Here is a 27906-nt window from a genome sequence, read left to right as displayed (position 1 = left end):
TTATTATTCGCGCATTCTACCTGAGAAGGCATTAAGGGACTCCTTTATTTCGGGCGAGGAGTTCCCAGGTTGTTTTGAGAGGCGCGCATGTTCTTGAAAGAAGTTTGAAAGGGCGGAGCTTGAAAACATTTTGCGAACAATCTTTTAGGTTAACCTTAGTTTGAGTGGACGCTGAGATTCAGCTTGTCTCAAGAGCGCGTAGCTTCGCTTACCGTTGGTTTCGTTCGCGCTTGTTTGTAGTAGCGGTCCATTAATTGTATCTTAGCATTGTCGTGCGTTTTATTGAGGTAAAATATATCCTGGCTTATTTAATCGTCACGCAAGGCGTACTTCCGTCCGCGACAACAGCATGAAAGTAATGGGGAAAACTCTTGAAGGAACTTGTAAAAATCGTCATTACTCTACTAACTAACACAAAAAGCGGGAGAGGAGTTCCCGTGTGGCTGTTTTATGATTACGTAAGTTGCTATTAGTTTAATCATTTCGTTAGTTGTCATTTTGTTTCGTTTGTTTCGCTTAGTTAGGTTCTCAATTCTGCGCACCGTAAGTGAAATTTTCGTTTCCGATGTTTCAGTTATTTTCGCTACGACAGCTGCCTCCAAGGACAACCACAAGACACGTTTCTCAGGTAAGGACAATTCACGTTTTATGCGATTACGCAAGGATTAAGAGAAACAAACGTTAAACGTAACGCGATGTTGTGTTCACCAGGAACATTAACCCGATTTGCGTTAACTGCAGCGGCGGATCTGCAGGTCTAGCGTTGCGGCAGTGGTGGTCTTTTCCGCCGTGGCACTGGGAAAGAGCATCGATTCTCTACGAATACTTTGCTCCCTCTCTCTCATTTATCTCTCTCCTAACTTTAAATCTCCTGTCATATTCTCTCCTTTTTTTTGTATATGTGTTGTTTTCAGGCGAAGCGAAAAGTAGGTCGTGCAACGCCCAGCCTTGCTCAGTTTCTTCCCGAAGCCCGAGTCTTCCCGAAGCCCCTATCCTGTATAATGAGTGTAGTGGAGAACGGTTCCTGACTTTCCTCTATCGCCAACCTCACATGAGCCTCATTGTCGCGGAGATCAATGCGGATAATCTCACTCTAGTCCGAGAGAGGTATTTGCTCAAGCACTTGGCCCGTCTTTGGAATGTGACGGATGCGTACGGATACTCTGGCGGACCGGCGAAAAGTTTGGTGACGTTTTTTGTCGTCTGGTTTTGTTTGGGATAGCGGAGGTCGCATTGCTTGGAAGGAGGGAAGACGGCAACATTTGGACCTTAAACGTGGCGTGACATGTTCACGTACAGGGGCGGCGGAAGTGGAGGAGTAACAGGGGTTACTGTAGACCCCCCGACTTCGTGAAGGGGGTCTACGCGAAATTATCATAGAGGGGAGGCGCCAAAGTGTTATCTCAGGTGCCGCACGCGAATAAAATGACATAAACAGTTTTCCTTTGTCTTTTTGGGAGCCAGGCATGAATTAATTGACAGTGGGGGAATGGAAGGGGGCTCCGGTTGGGACCTGGGGTCCCCCTGAATTCAGGACGTTGCGCCGCCTCTGTCCACGTACATGTATCGACGAGTAGCATTTACCTTATTTTAGGTCAGGGTACTTTTTTACGTCATAAAAAAAACCAACCTCTACAACTAATACCCTGAAGCCAAGAATTATGATTACAGTGAACCCTCGTTAATATGACCCCCGTTAATCTGACATACGCTCTTTACGACCATACTCCTGGGGAACAATGCAGTGAAACTTCTGCAAATCCCCCCTTAATATGACAATTCCGCATTATGACCATTTCGCGAACGACCATGGTCATAATAACGAGGGTTCACTGTATATCACTATCGGGAAGTGGCGACTCTACTACGAATACGGCAACGCCGCTCGTTAATTCAGCACATTTCTTCTTCACAAAACTTTCAGTGAGAATATTCCGCAAATCCACACCGCCATGCGGCTTTCTTGCACCGACGACGTGTAGTACAGCTCCCGTCAACCTTAATAATAACACTGAAAAAAAGAGATGGTCTCGTGTCCGAGCGCGATTACAGCAACCCTTGGGGTCATGAGGGAAATATTAATTGAACAAATTTATTCCGTTAGTTTTAACGCGAGAATTTTGTTGACTTAACATTTCATTTAACATTCATTCATTTCATTCATTTAACATTCTCCCAGTGCCCACAGAGTGGCTGTTATCGCGCTCGGTAATGATACGGATTTTTTTTTTTTTCAGTGTTATTATTAAGGTCGACGGCAGCTGTACTTTAAAGAGGAAACTGGTTAGAATGATCGCCTTTTACGCCGACAATGGATGGCAGGTGGCGCGGGTTGGAATCCCGGCTCAGGCTGTGTGCCGTCTGAGGTTTCCCAGCAAGCTTTCCAGACTGATGTCGGCACAGTGCCCCTTGAAGTCGGCCCATGACGCGTATTAACCACCATGCCTCCCACTCCTTCTACCTGTCCACGTTTCTACGCCGCTCATAGCCGCAGTTGCTTCGCGGCGCTAACACAGAATTTAAAAAAATAATAATAATAAAGAGAGAACATGAAAACGGAAGCTTCCAGCACGCTCTGATGAACGCTAGCGTCGAAGGCAGCGAGAGAAACGATACCAGCCACGGATGATTGCGTATTCATTCAACGCTGACAGCGCTCACGTCCCGTCAGAAACGGCGGAGAATCGATTAGCGTTGGCAACCCTCTTTCACTTCCCTTTCGGTGTTACCAGTGTTGCTTCGCATCATCTGCGATCCGCGATGCCCGTCACGTACCTTCTCGTGAGGGACGTCGGATAGATAACGGTAAATAATGGATCTTTGTTACGTTACGAGGCCGATGAGAATCGCTATATCGGGACTATCAAATTTGCTTCGTGTACGCACGTAAGGGAGATTAAAAGTGATGCGGAAATAATCTATTTACTCTAATGTTTGTAAAAACAAGAAAATCTGCGCAGATTCAGCTGATAATAACAACAACAATAAATGAAGGAGAAGTGATGATGACATGAGATGTTTCCCCACGGTAGCCACAGGACCCTACCCCGCTTCACAAAGTATAATATGAGGGGATGAATTATTGGTGAACGCGAAGCGACGACAGGTGGGAGTTCTGTTTAGAGCTCTTCGAGGAGTCCAGTGGCTTGTATAAAAGCAAAAAGGGAGCGAAGAGCCCGGCACTGATGCGCAGTGGAGCTCCATGGGTCAGGTACTTTGGACGAACTGAATGGCCTATGGTCAAGGAGCCCAAGTTGGCGTCGAAACACCCGGCGTTCAATTCGATCCAATCCAATCCAGTACAATCCGATCCGATACGTCTGTACGATACAATACAATACGTCAATACGATTGTATGGAGACTAGGTAGTTGGTGAAAGTTCATCTTGAACATAAGCCGCCGAGGAACACATGAAGAGCTGTTGTGTCTGTTGTTTTCCTTTCGTCTCTGTGCTATTCCGTGCCTTACGCTCAAGATGCCAATCCAATAACCACGAAGGAAGACACCTTCTGTCATATTTGACATGCTTTACTGAAAAATACTTTACATATATTCACTTCGTTGCGTGACCTTCTCACCGAACAGTACCTGTCAGCTTAAGTGAGAGACTCAAACCGCGAAACCCTCAATTTCAGGCTGTGAAGTTTAATGATTCTCTCTGCTAAGCGACGAAGAACACGCCACGGAATGTCAGTCTCCTTAGACGAAGGCCGTCGATTTTTTCTTTCTTTCCGTTGACTTCCTTCCGCTTCTTTTAACTTCCGTTCCATTCCAAACCCTCGCTTTTATGCCTTCCACTTAAACGGTCTTCTTCTCCTCCTTAATCGCAGAACGCAGTGTGAAGTCACGTGACGATGTTTCATCATTCAGTGCTGTCTTGAGCGATCGTCGGATTGTCCTTCCTTTTATTCTGTGTCAGCGACGTGTAGTAACTGTGGTTATGTGCAGATATCGAGAGAGGACAGCAGGAAGGAGTGATTAGCATGCCTCTTGTGCCGACATTCGTCCGGGAAGACTACAATATAATCCAGGATAAACCTGAGATCGGCCGAACCGCAAGGCGTACTGCTTGTGCCATGCCTGTGCCGGGACTCATACTTGGGAGGTACCCGGGTTCGAGTCCCGGTGCCCGCTGTGCTGTCTGGGGTTTTTCCTGGGTTCTCCTCAGACGCTCTCAGACATATGTTGGCACACTTCCCATAGAAGTCTGCCCAGGACGCGCATTTCCCAGACCGTTAGTCGTGGCCTTGCCCACCTCTGTCAGGCCGCCATACTTGTGACGTCACAAAGGCTTTAACGTGGACAGGGTGCGTTCTTTTTACCGGTCTGCGCATGCTCGTAGCATGCGGAGCAATATTAGTTTGCATGTAATACTAGCCCATCTTTAGATCATAATTGTGAGCATGGTGCACGATCATGCGCAATATATATCATGACTATCAGGACTATATCCTTTAGTCCTTGGCAGGTACCCAAGCAAAAATAAAATCCGTCAATCAATCATGTAATCATGACTATCATGCATGATGCACGCGATGCGGCCGCCTTTAAGCTCACGTGACAAGGTCTACATGGAAAGAGAGAGAGAGAGAGAAAAACGTAATCTTGTTTTTTCGCGCTAGTCCATTATCCCCGTAAGAAGATCCCACCCCTCGAATGTTGCGGGCCTATTCCCTTGTGCGTACTTTAAGATGGAAGGGTAATTCTCCTGCCTCCGTTACGAGACAGTATCAAACATAAAGCAAAGAGTTCACCCCCAAAAGAGAAAACGGCACTTGTGCTTAGGATCTAAAGTACCGTTACAGACATACTCTTCAATCTTGCATCAGGCTCGTCCGCGCCGAGTCAGCGAGGCAGGGTGGTTTATGACGCAAGATGCATATCGGGGATTATCTTGCACGCGACTAAAAAAGTTCTTTGACACAAGTCGTATGTGCCTGTCATACAGGGGTGTGTTGAAACAGTGCGATCCGATGAATGCATAATGGAGGTAGTGATAAGTTTACTGGGTTTAGAGCGCGCAGCGGGTGTTAAAGCTTTTGCTTTTCAGCGAGGTAATCTTTAGCGTGAAAAATTGAAATATTGCTGTCGTTCTCAGGCACTTTAAGGCTCGCGTTGTGTTCGTCTGTCTGTCTGTGGTCCAGCCTCAGAATAGTTGCTTTCCGTAAATCATTAAAACATTTTACGAGTCTAAGTGAAACCAGTCCATGGAACGCCCGTGCTGGTGCGTTTTCGCCCCGAGCGGACACTGCGTGCATGACTTGGTCGTGAGGGCACGCGCTCTCCTCCCAAAAGCACGCACTCCACTTCGTCGTCACCAGTGTGGCGCGGACGTCGTCTTACTGACGTCACTAGTATGGCGGAGAGCATTGCTTGGCTGGTCCTGTTTCGGTTTCAGTGTCGCGTTTTTAGTCTTTGACCAACAATGTCGCCATTCTCAGGTGAATTTGCTTGACTTTCTAAAGATAGGCATTGAGTACACGCAATTTTACGACGAACAAGGTTCATTTTAATTGTAAGTGAAGTTTCACTTCAAGGGCGCGAGCCAAAAAGATGTTGTTTTGCGAGAACAATCCTCGAGACAGAAGAATACACAGGGACCGACACAAGAAATTCCCGGTGCTCTGCTTTTAATATTTTTTTTATCATGCATTTTGAAAACCGAGTAAGTAGAACATAGTCGGTCCTAACGAATTGGGTCATAATTAATCTGCATGCCCAGTCATGGCCTTTGTCATTATGCGTCGTGAAGCCTCGGAGTATCATTGTCATCGTCATTAACGAGCGCAAGCAGTGCCGCCTAGTAGAGACACACCGACGTGTTCCGACAATGTTGGTATCGCATACGTGCAATTAATACCAGCGCACCAGAATAAGAACCAGTGCGCTGTGAAATGGAGCTGTGATTCTCCGCTGAACGTCAGTATTTAATAATTCAATATTGTTCCTTGTTCTCACCTGAGTAGTGCTGGGCGTTGGCCGGCCCTTTGACGGCAGTCGCGTGAAAAGAAAAGGAAATTACCCGCAAGAGGCATTAGTTAGAGTGGAAGTAATCAATCTTCCTCGCATACATAGCGCAGAGCTCGATGAAAAGACCCTGAGTCAAAGCCATGAGTATAGCGGAAGATCGATTAGCAGAGGACGGATGCAGAAGGCGGATATGTTACCTTCTGCAACGAACGTCGTCTGCTAAGTTAGTGTCGTCTGCTAAGCAATATCGATGGACTTCCGTAGGATCAGCGGGCGAGACGGATTTGCTCATATTAGTTTGGATTTGTTGCAGTGGGTTAGAACTGCTAATTATTACCGACTGAGGGTTACTGTAATGGGTGTACTCCTCCCGGAATTGGTTGCCCCTAACGTGAAACCAACTCTCGGCAGATTGCGTGCGTCATTTAACGGCAGACGGAGATGGTTTGTGTCGTACTACCAGGCCGCTGGTATATCGTCAGTCTTGAAGTCAAGTAGAACGTTGAATTGGGCCTGTTGGTAGGACATCATGAAACTAAAAGCGCTAGACGAAGGGACGAAGATACACACAAATAGCGCAGAAGACACACACAAATGGCGTTATTTGCGTGTGTCTTCTTCCCTTCCTCTGGTATTAGCTCTTTTAATTTCATGTTCTTGAAATCAGTGTGCAGTCAGGTTGACATAACCGAACAGGAGAGATATGTTTGTTATCGGAAGAAAAGTTCAGCCATGTGACGGTCGGCTTGCTATTCCTTAAAAATGCACGACGAGAAACCGTAACACGTTTGTAGATAAGTCTTAACAATAGTCATTTCGTTTCTTATCAGTATTGTTAAAGTAGTGCCTGTGAGGTATACGTATATGATAGGGAATTAAACCAAATGAATTTGATTCAGCTATTCGAAACATAACTTCCCAAGAATAGAAATCACTCCTGGATATGTCTGCGCGCGATAAGATATTTCTGGAAGGGCGCGTCAAAGTCTTCGCAAGGCCATCCTTCCAGCACTGGAAATTCACCAAATTTCGTAGTGAAATTTAGCCCACGAAAAAGTCTTCAAAAGGGCGTCGCTCAAAAGAGCGTTATCAATACATTTTAGACGCGTGCTTCCGAAATAAACGTTTCCTGACCAAAATTGTCCCGCAGTGATCGAGCGGTGTGGCAACATTGATGCAAATACTCTCCTTTCATTTGCTGTCATCTGCCCACGTTCGCCTCCTGACCATTTCCGGGGAATTCTGGGACATAATTGAGGTGGTGGTCGTGCTTCTGAAAGAGCACGCTGCTGTCTGCCTCACAGTGGTGGGTGGGTGACATAATTGAGGCCGACAGATATGAGTTCTCTGCAACAAATCTGGTCGCGTTGTTGGCGCGCCAATCGTGATGACGCTGCCATGGCAACCGCATTTCGTGTCTATTTTCTTTCTTTTAGCGATTACCATAGAGAATGGGGGATATGACGTCATACCAATGACACCCTCGGTGGAAAGGGTATTTCTCGTGAGGCAGAACATGCGGGCGGAGAGCTCTCACAGCCAGATGCATGCTTATCAGCGTTCTTGGTGCTAGCTGCGAGGTCATGTTGAAGACTTGGAGGTACTAGGTTGGAACCCTACCAGAGGCTGAGTCCGAGTTTTTTGTTTTTTTTTCTTCTGGTTTTCTGCCAGACTTTCCAAACGAATGCCACCACAGCTGGTTCCCCCATGAAGTCGGCCCAGGAAGTACTTTAACCTCAGAGTACACACTCGGTGGTAGGATTCCAACTCACAACCTCCGAGTCGCTTAACGTAACGTTTGAGTTAGACCGCAAGGATGCGTCAGTCCTCCGGTCACTGATTTTTCTTTTTTTTTTTTTTTCTTGCCACGGGTCGCTTTTCCTGAATATCCATTTCCTCCCATAATTCTCTTTTACCGCTTTCCAAACGGTGCGCTGTGTAACACAACCGCAGCTTGAATCGAGCGCTAAAAACTTGCGCTTCCAAGAAGGAACCAAATCGAAACCAAACATTCGTAGCCTGGGGCCACGATTGGTCGATGCCTCTCCCTCTCCCTACACTTTTAGCCCTCTTTCCACTTCCGCTCGCTGTGCTGGTACCTTCTACTGTGTTGAGAGGGGTTCAGACGCGAGCCTGAGCCCGTAACAGCTGAGTCGGACGGTCGCTCGCGGGCTCCAGTTGCAATGCGACATTTGGATATATTGTCTGCGCGGGAGCGACTTTGCCGGGAATCCAGGTGAGTGTTTATCCTTTTTCTATCTCCGTAAAATACGATAAAACTTTGCCACGTGTTTTAATGCGAGGAGAAAGAGGTCGGGGTTCTCACCCGTCCAGTTTTCGTCCTAGGGAGGGAAAAAGGGAAAGGGCATTTAAACGGTCATGACCAGGAAACAGCGGGAAATAATAGTTCAACAAACAGAAAATGCACTGACCCGTTCTACCTGTTGTATCGGTCGTAAGTGTTCTCAAAATGAATTATGGCCCAGTCACACGGCATTGACCGAATGACATTCCCGGCGAATGACAATTGCACCGAATGTCATTCGTTTCTCTTACATCGAGCTACACGAAGAAACAGAATGCCATTCGCAAATGACGTCAGTGTCGATAAATAAGACACCAGGGCCGAACATCTGAAGCATTATACAGATACATTAGTTCTATTTTTATTTCTTTTGCTCGAAACTAGCGAAACATTAGATTGTTTCACGGAATCGCTGCCTTTTCAAAGACACCTAATTGGCTAAATACCACAAGCAAAGACAACTAAGAAGCCCACCTGCACCGCACTTAGCAACGTGGCGACTGGGAACGAGGGTTGTTCTCCCAAAAAACAGTGTTTAGCCTTCCTTCCTTCGCGTCAAAAGTTACCAAATTCGTGAGAAAATATTGTAGTAAAACTGTTCATTCGTCTTTCATTTCTTCGAACGGGTTATTATTGTTGTTGTTTTTGCTACCCCTCTACTGCGAGGGATCGCTGTCGGTGCGAGAGGGAAAAGCCCGAACTCATCACAGGGATATTAATTGTATATAATAATAATAAGATTGCACCGAGACTGAGCACAGTGTAACCGCACGTGATCATCTGCCCGCTGGGAGAAACAAAAGTGACTCGATGGCAATTCCAGTGATACTGCTGTGGGGGTCACGTTCACTGAAATTATTAGCGAAGTGCAATGTGCCGGAGGATTGCGCCCTGTCATTTTTCAGTATCAGAAATAGTGAGCGACGCGCGATTTAATACCTATTGAGGGGCGACGGATTAAGATGTAAAGTGATCCCAAAAAAGAACGCCACAATGCAGTTCGGTTGCAATTTTTAACAATTACACTTTCACATTATCGTCATTACCGGTAGAAATGAAATCTGCTGTAACTGCATGAAAGCTTGTATCACAGTGAACGCAGTAATTTCACTGTTGAAGACTTGGAATAAAACATTGAGTCCGTGATAGATGTAACGAAAGCCCTGACATTCGGCGCCGCACGGGCTGTGAGTACTGCGGACACTGAAAGGGTGTGGAGTTTACGGTTTCTGCGCATTATTAAAGCGTTACTATGGGCTAAATAATAAGAATACCACCTTCCACGTCGAATCTTGGAGATGACGCGGGTTTCAAATCCCGGCACCGGCTGTGGTGTCTGAGGTTTTCCCTGGGTTTTCCCGCAGACTTTCCAGGCGAATGTCATTGCAATCCACGTATCTCGTATTGTATTCTCCCCAAAATATTGATTCTCTTTGTAAGGCGGAAGCATAAAATAATTAATAATATATAATAATAATTATTAATTAATATAATTAATTCCCAGTTTTGGGAAGTATGACGTCATAGTGCGCGCAATCTTGCACCCGTCTGACAACATTGCTTCTCAACAAGGTCAATATCCGCCTACTCACCACGTCCGCTGGCAACGTGGGGCGGAGACAGGGAATGTGCGCGTGCTGTTGCTAAGAAACGGAGGCCGGAGCTCTCGATGACGTCACTTATTCTTGCAGAATACGAAACTATGCAGTTTTGCTTCTTTCGAAAACTCGTGGAACCGCCTAGTGTTCACTGATGGCATCTATATTCCGTGTTCTGAGTCCTCGAGTGAAATTATTTTATAATACGAAGCAAAATATTGTTTTAAAGTCTGCAGTGGCACATTAAGCGTAGTATTTCCGCTTCCGTGGTACGGGTTACGCACTGATCAGTGTTATAGCTAGGGTTCCGCGTTTCGGGTTTTTACTTTTGGGCGGATTCGGCGTATGGTTTTCGGTGTTTATTGATTTTCACGAAATCGGCGTTTTTCGATGTTTTTCCTCCTGTGTACATGGTTTACCCGACAGTTATCGCCGAATAGAAATCACAATGTAATTTCAGTGCTGCGCGTCTAACGGTGGCGTTTTACGGCTAACGAAAAAGTAAAGGGACATTTCTCACAACCATAGTATTCCTGTATGGATTGCGATCTGCGTCAACAACTTGCTGGGCATGTGCAGCAATTTATCTCTGTCATCGTTCCTGGAATGTCCCTCTGTATTCGGTGTTTTTCGATTAAAACCGAAAACGCAGAACCCTAGTACATCGATAGTTTTTTCGAAATGCGGTAACTTTCGGGGTGCACCGGAAGGTGCGGTATTGTAGTGACTATAGACGACTGAGAAACAGCGAGCCACTTTGTCAGCTCTAATCTATGGATAGGAAGGAATAGTAATTAGTCGTTACTATACTTTGCTTAGAGGGCACTAAGGAATTATTTACCAAAGCCGTCCTCTCTGACTGATTTTTACTGCCAAAATAAATAGGTAACCCCCCCTCCCCCCCTTAGAGGCTTGTCATCCGCAACGCCGGGTCTCTATTTAAACTTACTCGATATATAGTTAATGCATTTACGGAGGTTGCCAGCGACGTTATGCCATTGACGTGCTACTATTCATAATACCCTGTGTCGCTAAGTGACTTACTTCGGATTTCTTTAACGAAGTCCGGGACTCGCAAAGCTGAATAACCCTATTCGAGCTGTAGTTGCGATGCCTTTATAACTAGAACAAGATTAAAGTCCGAGCGGGTTGGTGATACCTTCTAAAATCGTTAAAACACCAGTGCAGGAGAAGAGATTAAAAGGACAAACGGTTTTGTCTCGTGTTTGTCCTTTATTGTCTTCCCCTGCGCTGGAGTTTTAACGAATTTTTAACTAGGATCTCTTGGTTTCGATACTTATACCGATAACCATCTGCGGGCCAGATTTTATACTTAAGATTAGCGAGTTTTGATACCTGAGGTTAGCAAGATTAGCGGTAACGTCACCGTGAATCTACCGTATCTACCGGAACCAATGACAAAATCTCATCACTCGAGACTCAGAATCTTATCACTTCGTTGGGTGCGGTAGACACGGTACTTCGGAGGCCGCGTTATCAACGGTTTACTAACACTCAATATTGTTCGGCGAAAACTCCCAACCGCTAATATCCTGGCGCGAGACCCCCCATCCATCATGATTACCTGCACGTTCAAGATGTCCTTATCCCCCTTATCCTATCTACTATCTTTTGTTATTCTAAACCAGTTCGAGCTCGCATTATAATGCTTCTCTGTTCACCGTGTCCGACAGCGACGAATTTAAAATACTCGCCTATAATACAACCATTTCCAGGTTTCGCCAAAATGTACACTTTTTTTTCCGTCGAATTTCGGAAAATCTATTAGCCGGAAACTAGCAACCCTGCGCTTCGTAAAATATTTATAAAGACAAATTTTCTACACAAGAGCACTTTGACAGGTAGGCGAACATGTTAAAAAAAAAAAGGAAAAGAGTCTGTGGTTTTCAATTTCTTTCCCTCCTGAAATTTTATACTCATCTTCCTTGCTCAGCGTTCTTTAAAGAGTCTTCTCTTGTCATTATCCACGCAAAGCGTTCAGTACTCGGTCTTCTGATGAACGACAAGGGATTCTTCATTTCAGCACGGACAGCGCGGCAGAATGCATCGCGCTCGTTGCGAATTGCTCCAAGGTCATATAGGAAGGTGGATGGATGGATGGATTCTGCGGCTTTACCTTTTGAAACGGGCGGTAGCTTGCGCTACCTAGCCTAGAATTAGAGTATTATATCATGTACCACCGCCCGTGCGCGCATTAGGTAGTCTTCGTTAAATTATTTGTAGCCTATCAATGGTTTAGGCGTTCCCTCGTGTTTTGTGTTGCAAAGAAGCTAATTTCGTCTCTGTGGTTTCGAAAACCCAGTGCTTTCGATATAGACACATTCCCTTGCGCTGGCTGAATACACTTATGTTTCAATACAACATGTTTCGCGGTCTCTTCTTCCTGTCCACATATACCTCGCGTTTTGTCCGTTGATTTCCGAATATTTAGCTACATGGGTTTTTGTTCTTAGCATCCCTGTCCTTGCCTCAAACAGCAACGCCCTCCCCCTAGAATTGTCCGAAATTCCTTCAAGATGCACGGGATTGGACAGATTACTGCATTTCCAAATGTCAAGCCTGGAACCATTACCCCTTTCCAAATCATACGAGCTACCTCAACACTATTGTGAGATGATGAATGAGGACTTTCGGACATCCGACGATCTTGCAGACGACTTTACGTCTTTGCTGAAACGTCTCACTTCTCAATGCGTTCGCTATTTACCCCAAATATATAAACTATACAACAACAACAACTTTATTTTACGATTTTACGATTTACAGTGAACCCTCGTTAATATGACCGCGTCCGTTCCCGCAGATTTTGGTCATAAAGCGAATTGTCATAATAACGAGAAAGCGGTCCAGTGGGGACCAGAGGGCATGCACGGCAGAACAAAACGTACGCATGATGCTGTACAACAATTTATTTAATAAAAAAAGTCTGTCAGCAATGACTGCTTGGAGTAGCTTGCAGTGATCAGCTTTTCTAACTGTACAAGAGTATTATTGATCACGTAAACATTATTAATGTCATTGTGTTGCTCAAGAAACAATAAGGCAACCTTCAGTGCTTCACTGCTTTAGCAATCCGAGAAGAGGTATGAGTAATCTTGAGGACAACAACGCCTCGAGTCACCCTAATCCTTTGCGCCCCACTTTAACTGTGTCACTTTGTTCCTGAGAAACTTAAGCAGCCACTCAAAGGGGTGCGTGACGCGGTCATAATAACGGGCGGATCATAGGTACGTGTCTTTGACCCCAGCTGTGCCCAAAAATCTCGGTCATAGTCCGATAAGCGGAATGTCATATTAACGGGAAGGATTTACATGGGGAAAAAACCGTTCCCCACGAATTCGGTCATAAAGCGTGAATGTCAGATTAACGGGGGTCATAATAACGAGGGTTCACTATACTTTATTTTTCATAATTGCTGAGTTCTGTCTAGTTTTCTAATCTAATCTAAAGATCTAACATAAATGCTTCCTGTGCAATAGAGAAACGTGTGTGATTGTTGCGCGATAATCCATGTATCCTCAACCGCAGCGTCCCGAGGACGTCAAGGTGAGCTCAAGGCTGTCAGCTGCTGCTTGTAAACGAAAGGAACATTTCACCCGCGCACGATAGATGGCATCGTGCACTAAGGCGCTCAGTGCGCGTGCGCGTGGGTAGCGTGGCGCGGAAACAAGATGGCGCACGTTCGCTCGCTCTTGGAACTCAGTGTCGATACTCTGAAGCGTAGCTTATTTAGTGACTCTATGCGCGACAACATGCGTTGTGTGGTACAGCTTGGGACGAAAGTTCGCGGAACACGGCACTGGTATATTCCTTCATCGGAGCGGCCCCGTGCTAGCTATCAGGAAGAGATCGAATAAGAAACTGGTAACTGGCTGTTCTATCCATCTCTCAGTGTGCGTGTGTGTCAGTTCCTGTTTGCTGCTAGGGTGTCGCTGTAACGGAGAAATGCGACACCCCACGGTGTTCCGTAAACTTTTGTCCCAAGCTGTACGTCTGTAGCCGGCAGACATGTACAATATACTGCAAGTATGGGCGTATTTAAGATGCGATGCTAAATACCGAAGGGATATCGTACTTAAAATACGACGCATATACTTGCTAAATAAAGTAATTAACGTTGAAGAGTAGATACCGGTGAGTGTTGGTCTCGAAAGTGATTACTGTTCTTTAGTAAGTATTATCTGAAAAGGCAAAAAATAAAAGAAAACAGGAGAGGCAAATTATTATTTAAGCGTGGACATTAGTCGTATCGGGTCATATCGGATCAGTCGTATCGTCGTGTAGGAGTATTTTCCACTTTGTTTGTCAGCCAAATTTCCTCTCTTTGAAAAATAATCTACTTGGTCATTGGTTTTACTTTCTCCGCAATGTGCTAAAAAGAGAGAGAGAAGAAAAAGACCATGGACGCAAGGGTACTTGTTTTTTGTTTTTTTTTAGTAATAAGTACCTTGTGAAACTGCACAGTAAGAAGACAAACAGACAAACGACAAGTAATCCTAGTATTGAGTAGAAGATACCGAAAAACGCGTTCCAACATAGAGTAAAAATACCTTTCGCAGAATACAGTCGATAATACTAATATACTAACGAAAGAATGAAACGCAGTATTTCGAGCACGGTATTCAATATACATACAAGTCAGATAGCCGGCGACCAAGTCCACTCTAATGCATCACACATTCTCTAAAGGAGTTCAGGGGGTTTCTGGAGGGCGAGCGGATCAAAGACTTCCTGACTAATGACTAATGATTCTTGGGGTAGTTTGTACATATCAACTTTAATTTACGACGCTGGAACAAACACCACAAAGACTCCCCACCGCGCAGGCTATACGGGTCAGCCAATGCAGCATGCTCCATAGTGAGTTGTAGTGCATTATGCGCTATCGCCTTTGCGTACGTGAGGGATAGCGTTGGTGGTACCATAAGGACCATAAACCATAAGGAGAGCTTCGGGCAGAGACTATTGTTGCGCGCGTTATTTCTTGCGCAATGCGCCGCAGACAAAAAAACAAAAAAGAACGAAATCGTGAAGGTGGTGTTGCTCTTTTGAGACATCTACCTGTCTTCTTTCGTCCGTGGTTGTTCACCGACAACAATATAGATGAATGAATGATGATAATGATGATGTGGGATGTTTCCCTGCGTTGAGTGCCGGACCCTACCCCATTCTAAAAGGGTTCACATGAAAGGATGAAGAGGGAAGGAAAACAAAAGCAACCCCTACAGTTCAAGACATCCCCAACAACACCGAATATCTGCTGGATGTACGAATAATGTCATGATTCCGACGTCCGATGGATATGTGAGGGACATCCATCGGACGTATGAATCCGTCAGGACATCATTCGTACATTCAGAGGATATTCTGCGTTGTTGGGGTGTCATGGACAACCATGGACGAAAGAAGACAGGGAGATGTCCGAGGGATATCCATCGGACGTACGAATCCGTTAGGACGTTATTCGTACATCCAGAGAAGAGTCGGTGTTGTTGGGACAAAGAAGCGACGTTCTTCTCTAGTTTCTCGTTTCTCATACGTTACCAAAGACCTGGAGAAAGGCGGTGGAAATGTCCCATCTGTTTGGTCGTCTTGCCCTTGACATCATGAAAGCGATATCAGGACCGTTGCGTAATACGTACTCTTCTGGAAAGATTTTCTCCCGTACCACGGAGTATTATAGAGATGGAAGTGTACTGGAATAATATGGGACGTGTGCATGACGAACGGCGCTGTGACGTAAGCCTTCGCATCAAGATAGATGCGTCCAGAAAGCGGCTGCCGTGGCTCCCACGCGTGTTTACAATGCGGTTGCGGCTGCAGGTCCGCGATCGATTCAAGAACACGGTTGCTGTAGGGTAGGTACGCTAAAGAAAATGGGTTCTGGTACTTTGATAGATGTGTTTCGTTACGTCATGCATGCATTGTGCTACACGCGAGGGTATTCAAGGAAGGGAGTAATTATTTTTCTACGTGTCCTAGTTGGGGAGATACAAAGTTCTCGAAGAAAGTTCTTCGTCGACGCTACCGAAATCTGAGGTCGAAGTGGAGAGAGCTTGAGACGCCCCCTATTGGTTCTCGTAAGCACGTGACATCTCCCACTGCCGCCTATCACTCGCTTTAGTGTAAAACTTTCATTGATTCTGTGTTAGCGCCGCGAAGCAACTGTCGCTATGAGCGGCGTACAGGTGTGGACAGATGGAGAGAGGACAGCAGGAAGGAGTGGGGAGAGGGGGTTAGTGTGCGTCCTGGGCCGACTTCAAGGGGAACTGTGACCGCATTCGCCTGGAAAGTCTTCGGAAAACCCGTGGAAAACCTCAGACATGGTGGAAGGATTCGAACCCAGCACCTCAGAGTCTTTAGCACGACCTTTGCTACCACCAACGAGTGTAAGAATCGCAAATGACCGTGTCCGGCATAATTTGAAGTAAAGTTTTACACTCCTAGTAAGACATATAAACTTTTATAAAAGGCGGCTGGCAATTATTTTTTTTTGGGCATTGCGCCAAACGCGTTTGAATGCCGTAACTTTATTGGGTCACAGTGGGAGGCAAACCTTTGGCGAAGCTCTTCCCAAAATGCTATTAAATTTTTATTGAAAGCCTTTTAATGCTCTGTGAAACCGTTTAGTCTTTTGTTTTTGCGTCGTTACTCTGGTGATTACAGTTTCAGCGTGCCGCAAAACGCATTCTGGTGATCACGTGGTAGTGGCACTGTCACGTGGTACTATAAAGCCACGGAAGCGCTCAACACGGTTGTTGGCCTGCAATAAATCGTGAGAAGAATGAAATTGAAAAAAAACAAAGACGCCCCCCTCTCTCTCAGCATTCAGGTACGGAAGCCGTTATGGGAGACGAACATTCATTGGGGAAATGAGACCACGGGGCTGCTACGTCACACCAGGACGTGGGGGCGTGCTTTCAGGGTCACACCGCACCGCTCATGGCTGGTTTTTGGAAGCGGTTTTATAGATTACATTTATCGTATTATTAACCTTAAATTGTAATCTAAATTTAAATTATAGTTTAAATTAAAGCGTCTTTCATTATCGTAGTTGTCTCGCGAAGTAAACCACCAATTATCATTAATATCATATTCATTAGATTCACGAATTCAATTTCATTAATTGAACCATGTTCAGTAACAGTGAATGAATTCATTGAATTGCTTAATTGAATTAATTCGTTGAATTAATTCAATTGTTATTATATTCATTTATAATCTGTTCGTGGATGCTTCTCCTGTCCTATACTATATTTACAATTTGTATATTAAGTGGCATCAATTGTTTGACTGCGGTTTATTTACTTCAGCGAAGACAACACATTACTATGCTATGCGCTCTTACTACCTCTGGGCCATGTTAAGAAAGAACATCCTCTTTCTCTGTGCTGCGATCGATAAATCGATCAACGCAATCTGTCAATCGAAGGACAACCCTTTCTACCCGCAAAGTTCCGACACTAGAGTCCATCGTGTAGAATTCGAGCTGTATTCTGTCACCGAAGATGATGGGCGCCGTGACAACCTCGTTTGTCTGATAATGCGATGCTGTCACGCGGGCTGTTCTTCCCTCCGTGCTGCTTTCATTTGCTTTACAGTGTGTCAGTGTATGTGAGGAATCCCATAGGCATAGGGTGACCAGTGATATTCGGTGTAGAGAAGGAAAATAACTACACTTATATTCGAACCTTTGTTGCTGATTTTACGCCAGGTTCTGAGAGTTACGACTTTCCGGGGTTATTTGTAAATTTGGTACGAATGTTATATCGTGGTTGACATTTTGTAGTATTATTAAGACACCCTGACATATAGTCCAATTTCCGACAAGCAGTAATACAATAATAATAATAATAGTAATAATAATAATAATAATAATGCATGTATTTTCCCATGTTCACCAACAGCATAAGTCTGAGGGGTGACGCACTGCGGTCATAAAACGTAGTATACATATAAAACTGTCAAAATAGGTATCGGTATAGAACAATATACTACAAATAAAACTTTTTAAAGGTTCTCAAGGACTGAACTACAAGGGTCGTTTGTGGTTGACCGAGTCTTTTGCTCGAGGAAAATCGGTGAGTAATTGAATATTTCGGAGGACGAAGTGCGGTCCTCCTGGGGTCAGCTGCAGCTGTGATGGCGGCGAGCAGTCTGTAGCTCGGGAACAGCGATGTATAATCAAGTTCCTTGTGAAAGAGAACGAAAAAGTAGCTGAGATTTTGCAGAGCTTACTGGCACCCTATGGGGAACGAACGATGTCAAAAGGAAGAGTGTACGAATTTTTTTTCCACCCACAAACGCGGTTTGGAGTAGCCAGTTCTGACTCGGTCGGGACTAACCTCTCCATATTTTTCTTTTTCCAATCCAATCCAGTGTACGAATGGTGCAGACATTTTGGAGAAAGACGGAATATGGTGACGAATAAACAATGTGGACACGTTCGTCCGACTGCAGTCACGCTTGTGAAGATGGCAGGCGTTGAGCAGGCCATTCTCTAGAACCGGCGAGTAACCAGTTTGGGACATTTTGGGAATATTTCGGAGAAGGACCGGATAAGGTTACGAATGAACGATATGGACACGTTCGCCCGACTGCAGTCACGCTTGTGAAGATCGCAGGCGTTGAGCAGGCCATTCTCTAGAACCGGCGAGTAACCAGTTTGGGACATTTTGGGGATATTTCGGAGAAGGACGGGATATGGTGACGAATGAACGATATGGACACGTTCGCCCGACTGCAGTCACGCCAGTGAAGATCGCAGGCGTTGAGCAAGCCATTCTGTAGAACCGGCGAGTAACCAGTTTGGGCCATTTTTGGGACATTTTGGGATATTTTGGAGAAGGACGGGATATTGTGACGAATAAACAATGCGGACACGTTCGTCCGACTGCAGCCACGCTAGTGAAGATCGCAGGCGTTGATCAAGCCATTCTCTTAGAACCGCCGAGTAACCAGTTCGGGCCATTTCAGCCCAGCGTAATATTAGTGTCGTCAGTGTGGAGACAATCATTCACGAACACTTACTGTTCCGCAAATCCTGTGCAGGATGGGTTCCTTGACACCTCACTTATCACCAGGAGGGAGCGCGCATGGCAGTCTCTGAGCAGCTGCAGAAACGGTTTCAATCCGAGGGGGACGAACTTTAGCAATCAATCATCACGTGCGATGAAACCCGGGTGCATCATTTAGCCCCACAGGCAAAAAGCAGCAGCACGGAATGACGACGTAAGGCTTCCTCGCTGTCAAAGAAAAGCAAGAAGCAGCCGTCTGCTGGGAAGTCCATGGAAACTGTCTCCTGGGACATGCGGAGTGTCATCCATGTGGACGTCTTGTAGCAAGAGGTCACGGCAGTACTCCTCGTTGAGAAAGGGTGCCGTGAGCACGCAATTCGCAAGAAAAGACCTGCGATGTTGTCCGGAAGGGTCATGCTACTTCATGACCATGCATAGCCTCACACGGCGAACTTAACGGTAGAACCCCGGCCGAGACGCGCTGGGAGGGTTTGCCCCATACCTCTGCCAGCCCAGATTTATAGCCCCAAGCAATTACCATTTGTTTGGGCCCCTTAAAGAACGCCTCGGGGGAAAGATGTACCACACAGATGATGCCCTCCAGAGAGATGTCCTGCGGCGGCTACGACAGCAGTTCACTTCTTTGTACGCCAAAGGCATCAAATGATTGCCACAGCGATGGCAGCGGTGTCTACATGCGCACGGTGAATACTTTGAAAACCGACGTAGTTTTATCCTTCCTGAAGTTTCCACTGTATTTAACGAAATAAAAGTATCGGTTAACCTTGCACGACCCTCGAGGATGGCTTGCTCTACGTCTAGCTGCGATGCTCACTGGTGTGACTGCGGTAGGACGAACGCGTCCGTGTGACTCATTCGTCACCATATCAAATCAAATCAAATCAAATCTTTATTTCACTGTAACAGTGCGGAGACTCGGGGCAAAAAGCTGCTCGGGGCAGCTTGACGAGGTCCCGAGCTCACCTTCGCCAAAATATCTGCACCATTCGTACACCGTTCGCTTTGACATCTGGTTACCTTTACAGTCATCGAAAGCTATTTGTTCTTGCTTCTTACACAACACACAACCGCCCGCAGCGAATGAAAAGAAGGAAGGTGGCGGCGACGCCTTGCTGGGAGGAGAAGGGCTAGCACCCACAATCGGAGACAAAAACCTCTATTTGAGGCTATTCTCGCAAGCCGCAATGAGGAAGTGTAGTCTCGTAACGGGGTGTCAAATCACCCAAGCAGCACATCTTTTCCCAATATTGGACCAATATTGGCAATGTCGGTTCAAGGTTGGACCAATACTGGGCCGGTGTTGCAAACATTGGACCAATATTGGTCCAGTCTTGAACCGACATTGCCAATATTGGTCCAATGTTTGCAATACCGACCCAGTATTGGTCCAATCTTGGGCCAAGATGTTGTACTCCTCGGGTAGAGATTGGGTTCGTGACTGAAGTAAATTTAGTGCGCATGGGACTTATTAGATTCAAAATGGATGAAAAACAGGAAGTACAGGAGAAGCTCCCTTGCCCTGTGTATCGGGGTACATTTGGGATACATTTCATCTGGTCTCTAGCGAAGCTAGCAGTCTGAAAGTTCGATGCAGGACAGGCAGTAGGACTTACTCTGCGCGTGAGACGTCTACATTGAACATGAAGGAACACCTTCGGGTAATTTTTAAACTGCGTTGATCATGCACTCAAGGTTAACGGACTATCGCTGCACAGTCCTGCGACATTAATTCACGAAGCGTGTAGGCACGTCTGTCCTTTTTTTTTTAAATCTGACTTGGAATTTACAACATACATATATTTGCAAATATAACTTGTACAAGTAGCTGATAAGCTCATAAAAATAAATTTTCGTTCAACTCGCATCTCTCTCCTTGCTGATTTGGAAAGTAACTGGAAAGTTACTCGAACAGTGACCTAACTAGTTACTATTCCTGAAGAGCAACTGTAACTAAGCTACGTTATTTGTGCAGTAACTCTTACTTAGCTACTTTTCTTAGTGACTAGTGCCAAGACTGCTCGAATGTAATGACACGGAGCACAGAGCGACAAAAATCACGCCACCATCATCCGCTCTTCCCCACCTAGTACTTCATCATTACCCGCTTGTCCCGTCGTGTCGCCACGGTCGCGAGTGCAGCGGAAAGCCTCAGCCAATCATAAAAAAAAAAAAAACAAGGCGAGCTTCTCGTAATAACTAGCAGACTATGGATGCGGAGCCTAGCGTAGCATGCGGCTTCTGTCATTTTGCCAAATCCGCCCGAAGACGGATGGCAACCCATTTTCTGGCAACCATGAGAGAAATCCCAAGTCGCAACTCTCGTTCCTCTACCTCTTCGTTCCCGGCCCTCGTTTTTTAATACTGTATACTTTATACGTGTCTTTCATTTTCTTTTTTTTTGTCGTCTGCTGGCGCGAGATATCAAACCCCGCGGGTGTTGGCCAAATGCTTCTTCCGCGGAGTATGATACTTTCAGATGTAATCTATGAGTTCCCGGATGTCAACTTACCAAGACGACTGATGGAGCCTCGTTTGTAATCCGCCCGACATCTACCATGTCACTTTCTTTGCGCTTCTAGCAACTGAGGGCGAATACGGATATCTTGCTCGGCAGATCAGAAAAAAAAAAAAAGTGACAATTTCATTTTTGGAAGCTTCGGAGTTCACTGGAAGAAAGGAAAAAAAAAAGAAGCCGAACTTTACCAAATATTACGTCCTGTTCGATACGAGCTGCACCTCCGGCACCAGTTCAGGGGAGTGTCGATGTGGTGCAAGAGCGCACTCTGCCGGTTGAGCAAGTACAAGTGTAGGTTCAGCACTAGCGCTGCGCGGTCGGTTCCAAAACGCAGTCGCAGGTGTAAACTGGTTGTCCGCTATCCGCAGCGCCGCCACTGTCATGTTCTTTACGCTTGCCTTCCTTTCATGTATGTGTGTCTCGTGCATCGTTCGCTTTACTATTATTGTAATTGTTTGTTATGGCCACGACCTACTAGATTATGACGACCATGTCGTGGGCACCCCTTCCCAGCGCCGCATTTTTGGAAGGTAGCGGTGGCGCTTCTCATCGTCCCAGTTATTGCTTCCTCAACTTCTACGATACTTTGTACTTCAGCTTACCTCAGCTTTCTGTACAAGCGGTGGAGTTCCACAGGTGTTTCGTTCTAAGGTTGACTATCATCATCATTCTACGCGTTTTCATAGGAGCTAGCGTTGTCGTCTGCTACGGTAGTCGTACATACACTTCTGCGCGTTCAGAATTCAAATTTCCATCGTCCAATCGTGGCGTACCGATGAGTAGCGCCCCTAGCGGATCGTGCGGACGGGCTCCTCATAGGGGTTGCCGATTGTGACATGGTCGTTATAATCTAGTAGGTCGTGGTTATGGCTCTGTAATTTTAGGCAGCTTTGGAGCTGCTGGGTTCCGACAACAACGACGGGTTATTCATTCAACTTGCTTGCGCGAAACGGAAGGGAGATCGCAGTTGTGTTCCTGGCTATAACGACAACGTTGTGGACGGATATCACGGACACGAGTTCTCGTTTTTCAAACTCTGTCCTTCATCGCTGTGTAATTTTATGAAAAGAGAGAGAGAGAAAGAGCCGCACCAAAGTTTGCGCATTTTTTCCAGCGCCGTAAAGACAAGTGTATATGCTTCCGATGCTTTCGTTCCGTTAGGTCTCAAAATATAACCGCATTTTCGCTACCCACGCAACATCATTGACGGGTGCCTCGCATACATGAACACCGCGTTGCTGCAGGAAGGAACCGTCAGCGCGTTGCGGACATCCATGGCACCGACGCGGACTCGCGTCGTCTCTTCTCCGCGTGCGCTCCTACTGCACCTCCTATTCAGCAAGCGCGCGCCGACCGTGAACTCGGAACAGAACTAACGCCCTGAGGGTATGATAAATAAATAAATAATAACTCGTGCTGCAACGTTAGAAAACGAATACGAGAGTGCAGAGGGCGAGATTGGCTCTGAAAAAACGAATACGGATGTGTTGCACCGCCTGAACTAGTTCAGCGAGTGCAGCCAAATCGAAGATGCCTATTATGTTCGAAGTTAGTTATTTTAGCATGTGTATTAGTAACATCTTGTAGCTGTGGGAACCGCATATTAGCAATAGCAGGTAGCTAAATTGCGCTAATGCTTTTTTTACTTCGGGGGGCCATCATTCGATTTAATTGATCTTATTTATACCTCTCATGTAGTATCGTACCACACTTTTTATCGTCCATCATATCTGTGTAGCCAAATAAAGATGTAATTAATTTAATTTTCGCCAAATACTTATTTTGCCGATACATAATACTTAACTTTGTAGCATGCAATCGTTCCATTATTTATTTCTCTCCTCGAAACAGTGGGAGGTAGCAGGTTCTAATCCTACCACTGTCTGCAGTGCTTGTGGTTTCCCCCGGCATCTCCATCAGTCTCTAGCAGACGAATGTCGGCACAGTGGGTCATTTCATAAAATGTTAACGGCGCATGCGCAAGACAGTGGCGTATTCTATCGGGACTTCGGCGAAAGAGTACGATTGTGATTCGTGGTCTGCCGTTCGTATCCACATGGTATCTGGTTGCATATTTTTGCGGTGAGAGGCAACATTACGTGAACTTATGGAGCAGAATACTTTTTGATAAATATGGTAGTAGTATGCTCGTTCAGCAGTTGCAAAACAAAGTACAGCAAGGGGGATAAGTTTGGCTTTTTTCGGTTTCCGTTTCGGTTTCCGACTGAATCCACAGCAGAAGTCCAATGCTTATCTCGCTGCTCGGGCACAGAACACCGGTAATAACCTTGTTTCAGCCTGTGATGACAGATGAGTACAATGTTGCATCTCGGACGCTTCCATGAACTTCATGTTAGGTCCGATTAACCCTTTAATTCTATGAGCAAGCATTGTGCTTGTCACATCTTAAAGATGGCAGTACAATTCTATGACTCATCGAATCAGTCAATCAATCAATTATGACCAACTGAGACAGCACGCACATGGTTTTGGTTGACGCCATGATTGACAAGCAGTTACTACTTTGCCAGTTAGCCGAGCGGTAGCGCCATCTCTTTCTGGAAAGGCGGGTTTAACGTGAACTCGCCCAAGGACACATATTAGCACCACTCTCTCCCACTCCTTCCTCCTGTCGTCTCTCCATCTGTCCACGTCTGGCCACCGTTGGTCGGCGGTGCGAATACGGAATATATATATAAGCAGGAAAAATCAGAAGACGACAAAGAGCTTACAGGAAAACACAAAGGGTAGTTTATTAACGCATATAGGGGTAGGGGTCGACGTTTTGGCAGTCAGCGCTGCCTTCGATGGCCCGCTGTCTTCGAGTCCCGTCGAAGGCAGCGCTGACTGCCGAAACGTCGACCCCTATCCCTATATGTGTTAATAAACTCCCCTTTGTGTTTTCCTGTAAGCTCTTTGTCGTCTTCTGATTTTTCCTGCTTATTTCATTCTCGTGGTCAACCGCCCTCCTAAGCTTCTATATATATAAAGTATTCCCGACAGAACTTCTGAACAAACTGCCGTGTGACCTGAGCAAATGTTTCACTTTTTGGTAAATTATCTCGCACGAATACATCGCGGCTTCACTGGAGCTTCGAATAATAATAAGAAAAAAGTCAACATGCACGAGCATGAAGTTACCATGAACACCGTGCGGCATGCTCGCTTCGTTGGCCAATCGATGGACAGAGGGGACACTCCCGGTTAATGAAATTATACGCTTTATGTGCTAAGCGGGATGGCACGGTAGTATGCCTATCGTGTCTCTCGGTCATTCAATTAAGGCTCGATTAATTTGAGGGGACTACGATGACCTCACGTTCCTGTCAGTTACGCTGGAGATAAAAAGAGACGAAGAAAAAGCGGTTTTTTTTTTTTCATTTACGCGAACAATGGAGGTATTCTACTTGTCAGAGAATGAACGATACTTTTTTCTGTTTTTTTTTTTTCATGTAGCCTCCAGAACATCTGTTACATTCTTCTTTTTTAAGTGCATCTTTCGCAATGCATGTTAAGCGCAAACCATGCGCGTTTGTAGTACGTATTAGAATCCGATTGAAGTGAACTGTGACAAAAAAATATATATATAATGTAATCTTGATTGCTTACTAATATATATTCGATTTTGTTATTCGAGGCGTTTATAAAGAGGGGCACAGTTAGTCAGTTGGTGAAACCGCTAGTAATTTTGACTTAATGTTAGCCCGTTAGAAGAAATTCACGTTTCTTCGCCTTTCTAAATACGTGATATGCAGGAAATACAACGGTGACGCCATGTTTAATATTCGCAAGCTTTTATGTAGTAGTTTACATCAGGGTTACGGAATGGTGCCAACCATTCCATTTCCATCCCGAGGAATGGAGATTTGTGATAATTCCATTCCTTTCAGTTCCTATAGGAATGGAAAGGTGTGATCAATTCCCACTCCTCGAATGACTCTGTAACTCCACTCCATTTCTTTAACTCCATCGCTCAGAAAGAAGTACAGGTAACTGTGCCGGCTAGCCCAGCAGTGCTAGAGGAGGTTGGCGTTACCAAGTACGGAAAAATCACAAAAACAAAGTGCGAGTAGGTTCCTAACATCACAACAACATCGAAGCACTGCAAATTGTGATTTTTTTTGTTATAATTTGGACATGTGAGCAATCTTGCTGATCAGGGATATTCGTGTGTACTAAAGTCTTGAATTGGGATAGTTGGATATCGAACATGTTTAGATCGAGCAGGCACAAAAACAGGACAAGGAACCAGGAAGCAGAGCGTGGTGTGCGGTTCCTTATTTCCTTGTTGTCCCGTTTTTGTGCCTGCTTGATCTAAACATATCGTGTGCTCCGGTACACAAACATGAGGTGCTGGAAAGAAAGTGCCTGATAATCAACTTCGCGGTGCTGTCATTATATGCGAAGCTGCGGAAAATACGCGTTAGTTATTGTTCTATAAATAGTTCTGAGTGACCGCGAAGGGCTTCCCCATATTATTGGTTTCAAAATGAAGCACAAAGAAAGCACCGTTTATACATGCCAAATATTCAACACTATTTCGCTCTTAACCCAAGTGCAGGTGCGCACTGTGTGTGTGTGCGAAGAGCGCTTGCGCAGAAACCGGTGGGTTGAAATCAAAACTACCACCGGAGCACCCAGACCATTCCGATTCCATTACTGCGAAAAGAGGCCTAATTCCATTCCCATTCCATTCCATTCCTAGGACAGTTTCCACCATTCCCATTGCATTCCATTCCAGGCTCTAATAAATCCGGAATCATTCCGGAATCATTCCAACTCCAGAGTGGCAACTCCGCAACGCTCGAAGAACGCTTCACTTTTGGATTTCCGGCATATCGTTACTGTTCTGGACGCTGGCTGTTTTCTTCGCTTCCCTGTGCATTACTATTCATTGAAGACTATGGACAAGCCTCTCTTGAATACCTAATTTCGCTCCTCCTTCAAAGGAGTACAGAGGACCATCCAAAACGTTTCCTGTTTAAGAGATCTGGTGAAAGTGTATGCGTCAATTTGCCGAACAGCACAAAAGGTTTCGATGCATGGAGGTTCTTTTTTTTTCTCTCAGAAAAAAAAAAAGAAATAAACAACTTACACAAACACAGACGCGCTCGTTCACTTTCGACGCGCCCTTCGAGTGTAACAAGGATGAGAAGGACGATTGGTGACGTCATACCGTCTGCACGGTCAGTCGAGGTTAGCGCCAGTCTTTTTCTTCCCGTGCGTGATGGCTTTCTCCTTTCGTAGTCTGTAAACCTGTTCCCTACGAGGCGGAACTGAAAGGGAGACACCCTTTCAGTTTCTAAGGAGAATTGCGTTTTCTTTCGTTTATAAGTGACGAACGACGAAGCTAGTGAATCCCGTTCCTTTTGCGCTAGTCTCAAGGTAACGACATATTTCATTTCCCGAGGAGACGGTTTTGTACTTCAGTGCCCCTCTAAATCTACGAGAAGCGTGGCGCTTACAGGAACACTGCACCCGTTATAAGCACTTTCTCTTGACGTTTACGTACAGGAAAGTCTACGCTACGTTACGCTGCGCTACGCTACGCTACGCTACGCTACGCTACACTATACGCTACACTACGCTACACTACGCTACACTATACTACACTATACACTACACGACACTACACTACACTATACGCTACACTACACTACACGCTACACTACACTACACTACACTACACTATACGCTACACTACGCTACGCTACACATACACAGGAGAACCGACCTGCATACTCTGTTCGAAATACCGGCGGCTCTGATACTGAGACCCTTCCGGTAACAATTCCACAGCGGTTCGCAGTATATTTTACACTTCTAAATGGTATTGTAGTGTATTTCACAGCAAGCAAATAACCTTGCATGTGTTTCACAGCTTGCTCCCCTCCGCTGACACAGGGTACTCTATATGAAAAACGGTTTTCTGCTACATCTTTTTTGGATGCGAGAACTCATGCAAGATGCATAAGCCAAGGTCTGTTTGAGTCGCATGCGAGGTTTTCCTCTACCTTTCCTCCCGACTGTGTACATTCCTCATAAACTATGTATAACCTTCTCGCATTTCCCTCCGAATGTCGAACGGCTGTACCCATTGCTCGTGTATCACATATGCAAAGAAAGATGCGCGCTTTACCAACGCCACCTACATAGCGAAAACCTGATAGCTTACACAACGTGACGTAGTCGTCAAGAGTCCGCCAATGACGGCCGTGCTTTCGGCGGCCGTAGTTATGGAGACGCGCAGCCAATAGTATAGCCACAGGAAGCCTGTGTTTGAAATCGTCTCCTGTGATTGGCTGAAGCAGACGACTGACGGAGAGGTGAGAGGAAGAGGATGCTGAAGACTTGGAGGGGGTGAACTCGAATCCTCTCACCGGCTATCTGAGGTTTTCCTGGATTTTCCGGCTAACCACCTAGAGACTGATGTCGGCACACTTCCCCTGAAGCCGGCC

General features: G+C 45.6%; 1 protein-coding gene across 1 annotated transcript in view; it reads left to right on the top strand.

Moving 5' to 3' along the window:
• Nucleotides 1–27906, top strand: part of LOC135398308 (uncharacterized) — an 89016-nt gene that overhangs the window by 43726 nt on the left and 17384 nt on the right. The window contains exon 2 of the mRNA XM_064629729.1: nt 575–628. Coding sequence (XP_064485799.1) covers nt 575–628 — 54 coding nt within the window. The remainder of the gene's footprint in view (nt 1–574; nt 629–27906) is intronic.

Source organism: Ornithodoros turicata, chromosome 6 (genome assembly GCF_037126465.1).
Source record: "Ornithodoros turicata isolate Travis chromosome 6, ASM3712646v1, whole genome shotgun sequence".
Lineage (NCBI taxonomy): Eukaryota > Metazoa > Arthropoda > Arachnida > Ixodida > Argasidae > Ornithodoros > Ornithodoros turicata.
This window is presented reverse-complemented; position numbering and strand designations above follow the sequence as displayed.